At 40.2% G+C, this 14,313-nt stretch overlaps 2 protein-coding genes across 5 annotated transcripts in view; one reads left to right on the top strand and one right to left on the bottom strand.

The window, feature by feature from the left end:
• The window catches only part of Umad1 (UBAP1-MVB12-associated (UMA) domain containing 1), a 236,768-nt gene extending 225,306 nt beyond the window's left edge, over positions 1-11,462 (bottom strand). Inside the window, exon 1 of one of the 4 annotated variants that reach the window (XM_085683631.2) lies at positions 11,310-11,462. In XM_085683631.2, the coding sequence (XP_085539757.2) occupies positions 11,310-11,351 (42 nt within the window). In that variant the 5' untranslated portion in view covers positions 11,352-11,462. The other 3 variants (XM_048448946.3, XM_048448947.3, XM_085683632.2) reach the window with 3 other exon arrangements.
• On the top strand, positions 10,862-13,931 carry Rpa3 (replication protein A3). Its single transcript, XM_048448948.3, has 4 exons — positions 10,862-11,032; positions 12,026-12,100; positions 13,111-13,219; positions 13,594-13,931. The coding sequence occupies exons 1-4, from the start codon at positions 10,934-10,936 to the stop codon at positions 13,674-13,676; spliced, it is 366 nt and encodes a 121-aa protein (XP_048304905.1). The 5' UTR covers positions 10,862-10,933; the 3' UTR covers positions 13,677-13,931.
• The last annotated feature ends 382 nt before the right edge of the window (positions 13,932-14,313 follow it).

Below are 14,313 nucleotides of genomic sequence, written 5' to 3'. Positions count from 1 at the left end.
ACAGACACAAACTGCTGGCGGCAACTGCACCTTTTCTTGCCAAAAGGTTTTGTATTTTCACGACTGAACCAACAAAACAACTAAGGTATATCACAAAAAAAGAAAGAAAAATCATATTACCGATGAAACCTTCCCAACTGTCTAGACAATGGTGCCATTTTCAATGTGATACGGTTTGGTAGTGACTTTGACGCCACAGAGAGATGTGTGCTGCTCCTGTCAACTTACTACAGCCCTGGCCTGGCTCTTCCTCCTTGTCACCCACTCGGAGCTGCACTGAATTGGATTACCAGTTCTCCTCTAAGCCTATAAGACGGTTTGCCTGTTTCAATCAGCAATCACTTCATTTTCAAAGCCTTGTGGGAAGACACACGGCAAGGGGAGGCAAGCCTGCCACAGCCTCATTCTTAAGAAATACCGTGCTCCAATGTAACACTTCTAACCTTCTCACTAGAACATAAATAGAAAGTGACATCATGTACATATATGTCAATAGAAAACTAAAACATTTGATTTAATAAAACTTATTCTCCTAATATGACCTTATGGATATTTTTAGCAAACTGCTAACTTAAAAAAAATAAAAAATACTTGGACATTGAGTAATCATGAACTACAAGTTACACATAGAACGTCAAGCTAGAGAGAATTCTAGAAAAGTACAAGAGCGCTCCAGAGATATCACAGTGTAGGCACTATAATTGCTCAATCAGGGGAGGTGTTCCCCCATTTGGGCAAGGTGGAACGGCTGTGGAGTCCTTTATCATCATTCACCCATGTTTGTGATAGTTTGTGATAGTATAGTGCCTGGAACCAGCTATTTCAACAGTCCTGGCTGAGACTGAACCTTCAGAAGCCCAGACAATCAGCTGCAATCCTTCAGCGCTGTCTCCAGGCATTCACGGAGTGCTCCATCCTAAGGCCAATCTGCCTATTTTACTTACAGTCATGTTGCTCAAGAACATTAGGGAAGCAAGGAAGAGCACAACGCCTGTGAATTAGGAATCCGACTGCACCATCCCCGACATCCGGGTATTTACAGGAAAATGAGCATTGGATGGAAAGTTATTGTATAAACATAAAGACCTTATCATTAATATTAATAATTTGCACAGATTCCAAGCACACTTTACCAGTGCCCAAGAAGAGATGCTCCCCTTCCCCACACTTGCAAGTCTCTCACAGTGATTGTATACAGTGTATGTAAATAGAATCTGTGGTTCCTACCTACCAATAACCCCCCATGCTTCTGTTAAGAAGACCATAAATGTCTTTGAAGATTAACAAATGCTCCCCATGAAACAAGACTGTCCTTAGGAGAAACTCAAAGCATTTGATGAAAAGGATTCCTGCAACAGTAACTAATGAGCAGAGCACTCTCTGAATAAAGAAATGTCATGAGACATGGTAGTGTAGACTTCAGTTGGGGATGAAGAACAAACTGTGTTCTTCTCTTCTCTGTGAATACGGGCAGTGTCCCGGTCCTTCGACGTGCGTCACCCTCACTACTATGTGCGAAATTCTGGCCAGGGAACACCTTGAAGTCAAAGGATCTATTTAAAACAAAACAAACTTCTCCTCTTTTTAAAACTGTTTAAGTAGAAAATGATGTTTGATAATGTGTTTGCACTCACACAAATGCAGGTATGCACACACACACACACACACACACACACACTCCTACACACAGGAATGTGTGTACAAGCACACACCCAAGTGCAGATGGGGAGATCAGAGGACAGCCTGTGGGAGTTGAATCTCTCTTCCCACCATGTGGGTACTGGAGGGCAAACTCGGGCCATTAAGTTTGGCAGCAAGAGCCTTGTCTACTGAGCAATCGTGCAAGGCTCAAAAGCATAACTTTCTTTTGCCAAATAATTGGTGTGATACAGAAACGTGAAAGGTCAAGTTATTGACTTCTGAGATATTGTAAATTGCACTTGCAAATTATCATACAGGTCACTCACCAAGAAGATAATCTACAGCCTTTAGGGTCATATTAATCCTTCTAAGTTAATAATTCAATGATATATTTTTTCTGTTTTAGGAAAATTAAAAACACAATTCTATATTAATATCAAAACAACTCCTAATAGTTGGGCATTAAAAAAAACCTATATAGGCCATCAGAAAAATAATGCCTACTCCACTTAAGGTTGCAACTCTGAAAGAAAAACACATTCAGAAAAAGACTACTGACAATCTGAACACAAAACACCTCCCCAGTTCAGGAAATGCTGTGGTCTTTTATCCTGTCACTTGTATTACTTTTAATATGATGCTAATTGGCCAGTAGCCAGGCAGGAAGTAGAGGTGGGGCGACCAGGCAGGAAGTAGAGGCGGGGCAACAAGAATTCTGGGAAAAGGGAAGTTTGAGTCTGCAGTAATGACCCAGCTGCAGAGAAAGCAAGATGGGACTGCCTCACCAAGTAAGGTATCCAGCCATGTGGCTAACATAGACAAGAATAATAGGCTAATATAAATTATAAGAGTTAATAAGAAGCCTGAGCTAATGGCCAGAAAGTTATAATTAATGTAGACCTCTGTGTGTTTCTTTGGGACTGAATGACTGCAGGACTGGGTGGGACAGAAACCTCTGTCAACAGAATGGCGCTAGATCAATAAATATCTTACATGAAATGACCATATATAATAAACAATTTCCCAAGCAAGAATAAAGTAATCGAGTGTGATAATTAGGATGTCTGGTTTGCCATTAGACCTCAAACAGAAAAAGCTCTACCAGGCAGTGGTGGTGCACGTCTTTAAGCCCAGCACTCTGGAGGCAGAGGCAGGCAGATTTGCAGGCAGATTCTGTGAGTTTGAGGCCAGCCTGCTCTAGAGAACAAGTTTCAGGACAGCCAGGGCTACACAAAGAAACCCTGCCTCAAAAAATAAAAAACAGAATACATTAAAAAAAAAACAGTAAAAGGTCTATAGGCAGAGTACAGAATTTATCTAATTTCAAGTTCACAGAATTACAAGTCAGTTCTCATTTCCAACTCATTTAGAGTTCTTTTATATTCTAAGTCACCAAAGACCCAATTACTATGCAAAAGAGCCACACATGGTGAATGTCTATGTACCATTAGAATTGAACAAATCAAGGAAACATATACATTCATCTGACTTCCAGGACTAGACACAGAGCAAGAAGCTGCCAACAATAAAATGCTATGTCACCAGTCCATAGAGATCAACATAGCAAGGGGAAATATGGATTCAAAGACTAATAGGAAGAATATCTGTCTGATAATTTCCCACAAGAAATAGATAAAAATGTAGAAAACATCTGATTAAACCCACACAATTATAAGAGGTCATGATCTATTACCTATCCAGGCTGCTAAGGAAAGCTGGGGAAAATACTCCACAAATGGATTCAAGACCTAAAGTCTCAGATACCTCCTTCTCCATAGCAGCTGGGATTCTCTTGGTTAATGTACAGTTGGATTTGATGTCTTCACCAAGTAGAATTCCCACACACGCTCCCTTAAATACCATGAATGGGATGCAAAGGAACAGGCACGCACTAGTCAAAGGTGATGTCAAAGAATTTGGCTTAATGGCTAAGAATGTTGGGTGAAGAGTTAGATGACTAGTTTTACATTTTAGGAGGAACACTGAGAGTTCAGTGTGGAGAATGGCTGGGAATAGCCTAATGAATGTGCTTTTGGTACAAGTACGATCACCTTTTGTTTATAGATTTTGCTAAAACATATAACAGAAAATTTACTATTTAACTCTTTATGTTTAACTGTTAAGTGTGTTATATAGGTAGGCTCACATTGCTATGCAACCATTACTGTCACCATTTCCATCTCTAGAACTCTTCATATTCCAAAACTCAAATTCTGTGTGCATAACTCAATCACTCCTCAGCACCTTTACTTTCTATCTCTATTAATGTGACTACACTAGGTTCCTTATGCAAATGCAGTCATGCAATAGTTTTCCTTTTGCATGGGCTTATTTAGCCTTGACTTTGTCCCCTAACTGCAAGCTTTTTGTAAAACTGCACTACATTTTGTCAGAGTCCAACTGAAAAATGACACTAAAGCATAAATAAATTTCTGGTAACATGAAAAATCAGATGTTCAGAGATCTCAATATAACCTATGAGAAAAAAAAACAAAAACAAAAAATCACACTGGTGTTTTCCTTCTTTCTTTTTTTACATGCAAACTATAAAATACAACCCTATATAAAAATACACCTTAATGTCACTTAAAAACTCATGACCAAACCAATAAGAGATAAGGAAATTCTACAGAGGCCAGAAAGAAGGAAGGGCTAAGAGTGTATGGAGGGGGATATCTGAGTACTAGCAACTTGCATTTTTCCCGTGGCCACTACTGATTTCTAACGGCTACGATCCTGGGTTTTAATGGCCCATGTCTCACAATGAACGGGCACAAAGCCACACGTTGTCAAAGAAAGGAACAAATGTTTTCTTGAGAAACACAGCCTGAAACCAAACCACAGAAATCAAAAGAAAAGTTCCATGAATTAGGAATCTATAATTTTAAACTACCAAACACAAAGAAAAAAATGAGCAAGAAACTGTTGGTTGAATTAAAAACATAGACTCAGACAAAGAAAAACTGTGCATATCACAAATAAGACACACAATTCCGCCTTCTATCTGAAATACATGAAGAATAGAGAGACAAAAGAGTGAGAGGTTACCAGAATCCCGGGATAGAAAAGCTGTATCTCAACATAATAAAGGTTACATACTATAAAACTAGAGCCAACATTTTATTAAATGAGGAAAACTCAAAAGTATTTACACATACACACACACACACACACACACACACACACCCCTGGAACAAGATAAGGGTGCTTACTTTGTCTACTCTTAGTCTAGTACTGGATTAGCTTGAACGATAAGACAAGGGAAACAAATAAAAATAAAAAAGTTAAAAATACATGTTTGTGTTTGTTCTTGTTATGATTCTCTAGGAGATTTCCAAGACTCAACCAGAAAACTCTTAGAACAGATAAACACTTTCAGCAAAGTGTCAGGATACAAAATTAACACACAAAAACTGTAGCCTTTCTATATAACAATGACAAGCATACTAAAGAATGAGACCAGGGAAACAACATCATTCGTAACAGCAAACCAAACTTGGACTAAACCTCACCGATGATGTGGAGGATCTTCATAATGAAAACTTCAAAATACTGAAGAATAAAATTGAGGATGGAAATGTGACTGAGAATTCCTGAAAAGAAGCTGTGTCTGGCTGTGAACAAAAGACTCCTGGGAGGAGTCACTGTCCACAGAGACGGGTGGACTCCTGGGAGGAGTCACTGTCCACAGAGACTGGAGGACAGACTGGGCTTAGATACCATGGAGAGACTGGAGTTTCCTAGATTCAGAGGCTAATTACTTTATCCTGCACTAGTTTTAGCCTTCTGGAACAGCCGTTCCTTGCCCCATACTGTATCTGAACAAACACTGCCTGATAATAAACCCTCTTAGAAGCTATTAACTCACAGAAGACCAGCTGCCACCACTCCAAGACCTAAGAATGCCATTGGATCCATCAGATCGCATCTTAGGCCTAGAAAATAGCCCCACACCCCACCTTGCTGGACCCACCTCTCTGGTGCACCCACCAAGGTATTTAAAGTTGCTTTGACTTAGGACTCTCTTGTTCTGTGAAACTATACAAACTCTGTGAAACTGCTTCCACACTGGAACAAGGAATCTGGGGTGACCTAAATCCATGCTCCCATGCCATGCTCACTCATATTGGCTCCAGAATAAACTATGTCTTATTCTCTTTAAGATGAGAATTGTGAGGTGGGTGGTAGTGGTAGACACACGCCTTTAATCTCAGCACTCAGGAGGCAGAGACAGGCAGACCTCTGTGAATTCGAGGCCAGACTGGTCTACAAAGTGAGTTTTAGGACAGTCAAAACAGTTACACAGAGAAACCCTATCTCGAAAAACAAAAACACTAAAACAAAATCAAAAAAAAAAAAAAAAAGATAAGAACTGTGGTCTTTAAGTCAACAGGACAAGCTCGTGGAATAGAACTGTTGTAAAGAGGCTGCTAGTTAGTTCCCAATTGCTCAGCCCTGAAATAATCACACAGAAATTATGTTATTTAAAACACTGCTTGGCCCATTAGTTCTAACTTCTTATTGGCTAACTCTTATATCTTAATTTAACTCATTTCCATTAATACGTGTATCAGCTTACCAGGTAAAGTTCCCAGTGTCTGTCTCTGGTGGTGGCTCCATGGCTTCTATCTAACTCCTCCTTATTCTTTCTCCCAGCATTCAGTTTAGTTCCCTCAACCACCCACCTACCTCTATTCATTGTGCAGGCCCAAGACAGTTTCTTTATTAACCAACGGTATTCACAGCATACAGAGGGGACTCCCACATCACCTCCCCTTTTCTCTTTAAATAAAAAAGGTTTTAACTTTAACATATCTACTTTATCTTTTATCATAACTAAGGAAAACTATAAGTATAAATTCTTCAACTCCATCAAAGACTCCAGAAGGATATAGTATTACCTAAGTAAACAGGAAGTACACTGTAAGCAACTTCCAAAACTCTAGAATTGACAGAGACATCTCACTGCCTGGAGAGGATGAATATGAAATCAATATGAAAATGGTTATCTACCCCAAAAGCAATCTATAGATTCAATGTAATGGGGAGGGTGAATTCCAGCAACATTTTTCCCAGAAATAAAAAACCAATCTTAGAATTCATATGGAAGTACAAATGACCCTATATAGTTGAGTAAAAAAAATACTGTTGTAAGTATTTCCATAACTGATTTCAAGTTATAAGGTACACCTATAGTAATAAAAAATGCATGGTATTGCCACAGAAAGAGACACTTGTATCAGTGGAATAGAAAACCCATGCAACTAGCCGGGAGATGGTGGCGCACGCCTTTAATCCCAGCACTCGGGAGGCAGAGGCAGGTGGATCTCTGTGAGTTCGAGGCCAGTCTAGTCTACCAGAGCTAGTTGCAGGACAGGCTCCAAGGCAACAGAGAAACCCTGTCTTGAAAAACCAAAAAAAAAAAAAAAAAAAAAAAAAAGGAAAAAAAGAAAAAGAAAACAAATGCAACTATGATCATCTGAATTTTAGCAAATATGCCAAAAACACACACTGGAGAAAAGACAGCATCTTCAACAAATGGTAGCAGGGAAACTGATTATCACATGTAGAAGAATGAAATGAATCCTTATTTCCTACACTGCACAAAAGTCAACTCCAAACAGAACAAGGACCTCAACATAAGACCTGATATTCTGAAACTACTAGAAAAAAAGTAGGGACTACATTTCAAGATATAGCTATGGTTGTGCATGAAATGGTCCTCACAGGCTCATAAAGAGTGGCACTATTGGGAGGTGTGGCTTTGTTGGAATAGGTGTGGCCATGATGAAGGAACTATGTCACCGGGCATGAGCTTTGAGGGTTCAAATGCTCAAGTAAGTCCCACTGGTACTCCCACTTCTGCTGCCTATCTATGAGGATGCAGAGCCTATGAGAATGTAGAACTCTCAACTATCTCTCCAGTACCATGTACCATGTCTACCTGAATCCTGCCATGCTCCCAGGAAGACAATAATTAACTAACTCTCTGAACTGTAAGCCAGCCCCATTTAAATGTTTTCTTTTATGAGAAGTGCTGTAGCCATAGTGTCTCTTCACAGCAATAAAACCTTCACTAAGACACAAGCATAGTGGAGACTTTCCAAATAGAATTTCTATCATTTGGGAGATAAGACCAATCAACAAATTGCAATCTCACGAAATTCAAAAGGTTTTGTATAGCAAAGGAAATCATCAATTGAATGAAGAGGCAGCCTACAAAAGGGGAGAAAATCTTTACTAGTTATATACCCAAAGTGCTGTTTAGAATATACAAAGAACTCAAGAAAACAAATAACCCAATCAAAAGTAAAAACTGGGGGGTATGGAACTGAACAAAGCATTGTCAGAAGAAAAAACACAAACAGCTAATAAGCATTTTTTAAAGTGTTCAACATTATTAGCTATAAGGGAACCTATATTGAGATTCCATCTCATCCCAGCCAAAATGACTGCCATCAAAAATACATGGGAAAGGATACCAGGAAAGATAAACACTTTCCTATTGATGGTAGAAATGGAAAGGAGCAAGGACACCACGGAAGTGTCTTGGATAGTTTTATGTCAACTTGACAAATGCTAGAGTTATCTAAGAGGAGGGAGTCTCAACTGGAAAAAGTTTCTCCATAAGATTGGGCTGCAGACAAACTTGCAGAACATTTTCTTAATTAATTAGTGACTGATGTGAAAGGGGCCAGGCCACAGTGGGTGGGTACCACTCTGGGCTGATGGTCCTATGTTGTATAAACAAGCAGGCTGAGTGAGCCAAGAGGAGCAAGGCAATAAGCAGCACTCTTCCACGGCCTGCAGCAGGCTCCTACCCCCAGAAGCTGGTTTCCGTTCCTGCCTGGCTTCCCTCAATGCACTATGATTCAGGATATGTGCATCAAAAACCCTTTAATATCACATTGCTTTGGTCATGAATTCATCACAGCAGCAGAAAAGTAACTAACACAGGAAGTCAGTATATAGGTTTCTTAGAATGCTAAAATAACAGAACTACCACATGACCTAGCCATATCACTCCTGAGCTTATATTCAAAGCACTCAATAACTTATTATAGAGATACTATGACATCCATGTTCATTGTTGCTCTGTTGACTATAACGAGGAGATGGAATCATTCTGAATGTCCACCAACTGATGAGCAGAAAATGAAAAGGTATGCATATACACAATGAATTTTCATTCAGGTGTACAGGGAAAAATGAAATCATGACATTTGTAAGAAAATGGACGGAACTGGAAAATATTATATGGAATGGGGTAACCCAGACAGTTTGTTGGGGGGACAATACTGGGGACAAACGCTTAAGCAGAGATGGGAACAGAGAATGGCGGTAAAGCAGGGGGCTACAACAGTCTAAGACTAAGGATGTATGAAAAGGCCTCAAGGAAACCCTCTACTTTGTAAGGTAACTGAAAAACATAATGGAAAAGGAGTTTAAATGGAGGTACCCTGCATGGGTGAAGAGTGCTTCCCCCAAAGACAAGGGTTGTTAAATGAAAATCTCAGCGCTGGATGTGAGATTCCTCCCCGAGGTGAGGGAGACCCTAGAGGCACCCAGCAATATAGCCCTCCTCCATTGCTCTTGGTTGTCCACTATAACTAGACGGTAAGAACCTACTGATGAACACGTGGTTCAATCTGCTAACAGTACACAGAGAAAACAAGCTGAACTGACGTGGCAACTACTTCCTGCTGGCTAGTTTTCACAGAGCTGAAGGGCACTTGCACCAGGACAGAAAAGGTAGGGGTGTACCCCAAATGCTGCAATACTGACTGACTTTCCAGACACAAACGAAATGCATCCCACAACTAGTGAAATTCTTTAAACTCGTTTTAGAAACAACAGAATTAAGACAAACATGAAGTATAAACACTAAGGAAAGGTAACAATCGTTTAAACAGGGTATATCAGATTTCAATCTTAAATTGCCACATAAAAATCTCAAAGAAGATCCTTACAGATCTTAAACAACAGCAGGACTACATTGTAACGCCAATTAGGACTCTTAATTTGAAGGCTAATTATAAGTCCGTGGCTTTAGGAAAATCCAGACACTGTTTCCACATAATTATGAGACCCAATTAATATGTTCTAATTTCTGCAACCTCTTTTGAAGGTATTTTCTTGTGCATTCATTATGAGATTTCTTGGTACCAATCTCCATTGGTGACATCACTAAAATCAATAGCCACCAGCTTCCAGTTATACTATGACCCAGGAGCACATCCGAGATTTTTCCCAAATCTTGGAAAAAAATGCCTTTCAGACAGTCGGTTCTATGCCTCAAAGTATCTAAGGGAACTAGATATTACAACTCAAAATTAGAATTAGCCAGGACCTTGCAAATCAGTCAACCCTTCCTTTCGCAGAGGGAGAAAATGTGGCACTGGCGGAGGAGCAGCAGCCTGGGTCCAACAGCTGGTGAACTCTGTCTCCTCTGGTCCTGCCCAGTGGTCCTCCTCACCAGAGTCCACATGCGTGTGGTTCGCTCACACACAGCAAGTGAGGAAACGGACACCTCCATACCGCCAAAGCTAGAAATGTTCCTAGCTGTAGAGAAAAGGTCTGCATCTCTTCCAGCTGGTGGGGAAACTGGGCAGGTACGTGACACAGTTCTATATAACATGGACTTCAGTCTCTTAGCAACCTCCTGAGTAAGGGAGATAAAGACTGATGATGATACCCTTTAAGTAGAACTAGATCAAAAATAAAAGCCCAAATCCCAGGTTCAGCACGCACCCGCGCCTCCCAGGCAGAAGCAGATAGCTGTCATCGCTGGAGTCACGACATTCCAGGACCGGGCACCTGACTCCGCCCCCTACCCCGACTGCTCAGCCCTCCGGAGGAGAGAAACACGAAGGTCGAGACACAGCACGCTAGAAAGAGATACCTGATAGCAAATGCCGCCTGCCGCCGCCTGCAGCCGCCGTACTTCAGCCTACTTCCGGGGTCAAGTCGCCGTCCGGCTGCCCTAAATCCCGGGTCCGCAGCCTCAGCCCCGCCCCTCCAAGTCCCGCCTCCACCGCCCACTCTTTCCAGCCCCAGCAACTTCCGGAACGCCGTGCGTCACTAGGCAGTGGACTCGTACTTCCGGACGTATGGCGCCCGCCACCTCCAGCCCCAGCAATGTAACTTGATGCTTCTGTGAATTTGATTGGTGGAGCCGGAGCGCAGGTCTCCTCTGATTGGTGAGTGGGAAATCTACGTAAGTTGGCGCGGCGGCCGGCTCGGAGTCAGACCTACTGCGGTCTCACTGGCTCCGAGTGTTGGCGGTACGATCATGGTGGACGTAATGGAGCTCCCCAGAGCGCGCGTCAACGCCAGCATGCTCACGCAGTTCATCGACAGACCCGTGTGTTTTGTGGGCAAGCTGGAAAAGGTGCGCGGGCTCGAGCAAGAGAGCGGGGTACCGTGGCCACTCGGGAGTGGCTGCGGGGTGGGGAGCGGAGGGGGAAAGCAGGTAGCTAGCCATCAGCAGCATGGCACTTGCACTTCATCTTGCTTTATTTTTCACAAGCAAGAGTTGCCACTGCAGCTCCGTCAGGGTGCCGCTTCTTCTGTGTCGCAAAAAGAGTGTTTTCGAAAGAGCTAACTTTGAGTTCGAGCGCCCTCCCCCCCCCCCCCTCCGCTCTGGATTTAGTTGAAAGATTACCAACCTGGCTCCACTGCGTACTGTCTTGAGTTTGGGGTTTAGCCATACTACTTGACTGATGAATCTGTTTCCTGGTCTTTTGCAACCTTCTCTGTTTATGGGCCTGTTTTCCATGTTGCAGTCTCTTCTCTGAAACATGGGTAGCTCCTCCCACATCCTATTGATGTCCAGTATCTAGCCCTCCTCCCATCAGTAAGAAACAAGCCCAAAGTCTCGGAAGCAGTGACTGAAAAAGCCTAGGAAAAGATAATCATTTGTAAGGACTTAGTTACTAGTTCATTTCATTCACACATTCCTACGTGAAAGGAATGTTATTCTAACTTCACAGGTAGGCTGACTGAGCCAGTGTTAGTAATTAACTAAAATGCTCAGGGTTCACAAGTGGCAGAGCTCAGTTCAGATCCCAAGAGTAGTCCTCAGATCTGGCAACCAGTTCTTTAGTTCTTCATTCCTAATTCTAAAAGCATACCTTCGGTGAGATGTGCTATCTAATGTCAGTAGAATTCCACTAAGCAAGTATTCGTTGTTTACTAGAAATTCAAAATTAACTGGGCTTTCTTCCAATAATCAGATCTGGTAACAAGATTATAACTTGAACCAAATAACTGTCTGAAAACCAATTACTTTATGTTCAAATACAATGTCAATAATTTTTTTTAACAATTTGGTTTCTGTAAATTCTATTTTCTAAATCTATGTGGGTTTTGTTTTCCTTTTTAGATTCATCCCTCAGGAAAAATGTTCATTCTTTCAGATGGAGAAGGAAAAAATGGAACCATTGAATTGATGGAGCCAGTATGTTTTAAGTGATATTTAATTTCCGTTTGGTTTTTTATTTTCTGATTTGGGGATGGGTGTGTGACGCTGGCACCTGTTAAACCTCTTAGCTTTAAAATCAAACCCATACTGTCATACTTTCCTTCCATCTCTAACCTATACTGATTCTCAGAGCTCCAAGTTTCTGAGTATGTCCCTTAAGTATTGATTGTATATCAATTTTTTATCACTTAAAAAATACTAAAAAAGTACTTACAAAGAAAAATCTTTTCAAACTACTTCTTTCATTTCCCAAGCCTGACCTTGAAGTGGTGCCCCCGCTCCTGCTTCAGCCTCCCAAGTGGCATTGCCAGTCACCTTTATTTTCTATTTTTAATTTTTAAATTCCATAAATATATATGTATCTAGACATGTATATTTTGTTTTTGTTTTTTGAGACAGGGTTTCTCTGTAGCTTCGAAACCTGTTCTAGATCTAGCTCTGTAGACCAGGCTAGCCTCCAATTTCTCCTTTCTCTACCTCCCGAGTGCTGGAATGAAGGGCGTGTGGAACCACCACCGACTATATGTTTTTAATTTTTTTTAGTCTATGTTTTATGTGCTTTAAAACATCTTCATAGTCTTTTATAGAGACAAATCCATATACTGTTTGTTTGCTCTATCTAGAAGACACGTTGTAAGATTTATACACAGTCCTTCTCTGTGACTTTTCAAACAAATCCCTGTTTATGGGAGCTCTGAAGTCCTCTGTCTCTTTAAATTACTTTCCCTTCAAGTTAAATGTATCTTTGGACCATAAGTCACTTCTAAAGGAAACAGGACTTATACAACCCTGCCAGTTATATATGCCAACATTTTTCCACAAGCAATGTTTCTGTTTATATGTTGATAAAATTTGAAGCTTCTTTTTTACAATGAAAAATTAGTAAGCTGTGAAACCGTTTGAAAACAAGAAACTATGTAACAGCTTTCCAAGCTCATTCTTAGTTGGAAAGGTCAATACACCTGACATTTCCGTCAACATTTTAGCTCGATGAAGAAATCTCTGGAGTTGTGGAAGTAGTTGGAAAAGTCACAGCCAAGGCAACTATAATGTGTGCATCTTACATCCAGTTTAAGGAAGATTGTGTTCGCTTTGGTAAGTAAAATATATACTACTCAGTAGTCTCATGTAAATAGCAGAAAAACTTTTATTTATATGTGTTGGTCTTAAATCTCAATCCTGGAATATTTTCAATTTCTATCAAATGAAAAGAGACCTTTTAAACTAGTGATTTCTTACATGTGAAAGAAACTTAGTAAATACTATTTATAGAATAAAAATGGCTTAAGATATGATGAAATTAATATTCTAATGTGTGAACTGAAAGCTCGAAGAGTGCAGTAACACTGAAATTATGACCCCACAGAAAATGACAGTGTAATAGACAACAAAATAGTTTATCATCTCTCCTTTCTTTGGGGGCACCAGAGTTAACTAAACATTAAGTGTTTGCTTAAATTTTTTTACAGATCTTGAACTTTACAATGAAGCTGTGAAAATTATCAATGAGGTTCCTCAGTTTTTTCCTTTAGGCCCTATAAAACATGAATGAACTTCTTGAATTTTTTATGATATCCAGTGAGCTACATTGAAAGCTATTAAAGAAGATTCCTTCAGTTTGAGAGAGACTCGTCTAATTTCTAATATTTAATTTGCTCTTTTGTATGGATTTTGTTGTAAATCTATTATGTGACAGTTTACAACTAAGTCTTTTTATAAAATTTTTAAAATTGCTATTTCTGGATTCAAAAATAAAGCATTTGTCTTGAGTGTAGATTTATGCTGTATAATAAAAATCAAAATAGCATGCTTTTGGTCAATTGTTTTATTTTTTCAGTTTCAAACTTGGAGTTTTGTAGCTGTAAGTCGATATTTAGACCTACCACATGAAAGTCTGGGCCAACTGTGCTGGATTTGCTTACCATCTACCATGCTGATCATGCCTTGGTAGGTTATTTAGAAAGTACTTTTGTTGAATGAAAAGAGGAGGTGTCTATCTAATCTGTGAAGTGTTTCTTCATTCTGGACATAGACTAGTGACAGAGGTGATCTTTGATCATGAGTTAGTAGAGTCATTTAACTTTCTCTTTGTGCCTTTAAACTGGCATTGTTCTTAGTATGGAATTCTATCTACCATTTTTTTTTTATGTCCGGAATATGGACTGCCTCTCACAGATTAAGCTATTTTG

The sequence above is a fragment of the Myodes glareolus genome, chromosome 25 (assembly GCF_982192425.1).
Source record: "Myodes glareolus chromosome 25, mMyoGla1.1, whole genome shotgun sequence".
Taxonomy (NCBI): Eukaryota; Metazoa; Chordata; class Mammalia; order Rodentia; family Cricetidae; genus Myodes; species Myodes glareolus.
This window is presented reverse-complemented; position numbering and strand designations above follow the sequence as displayed.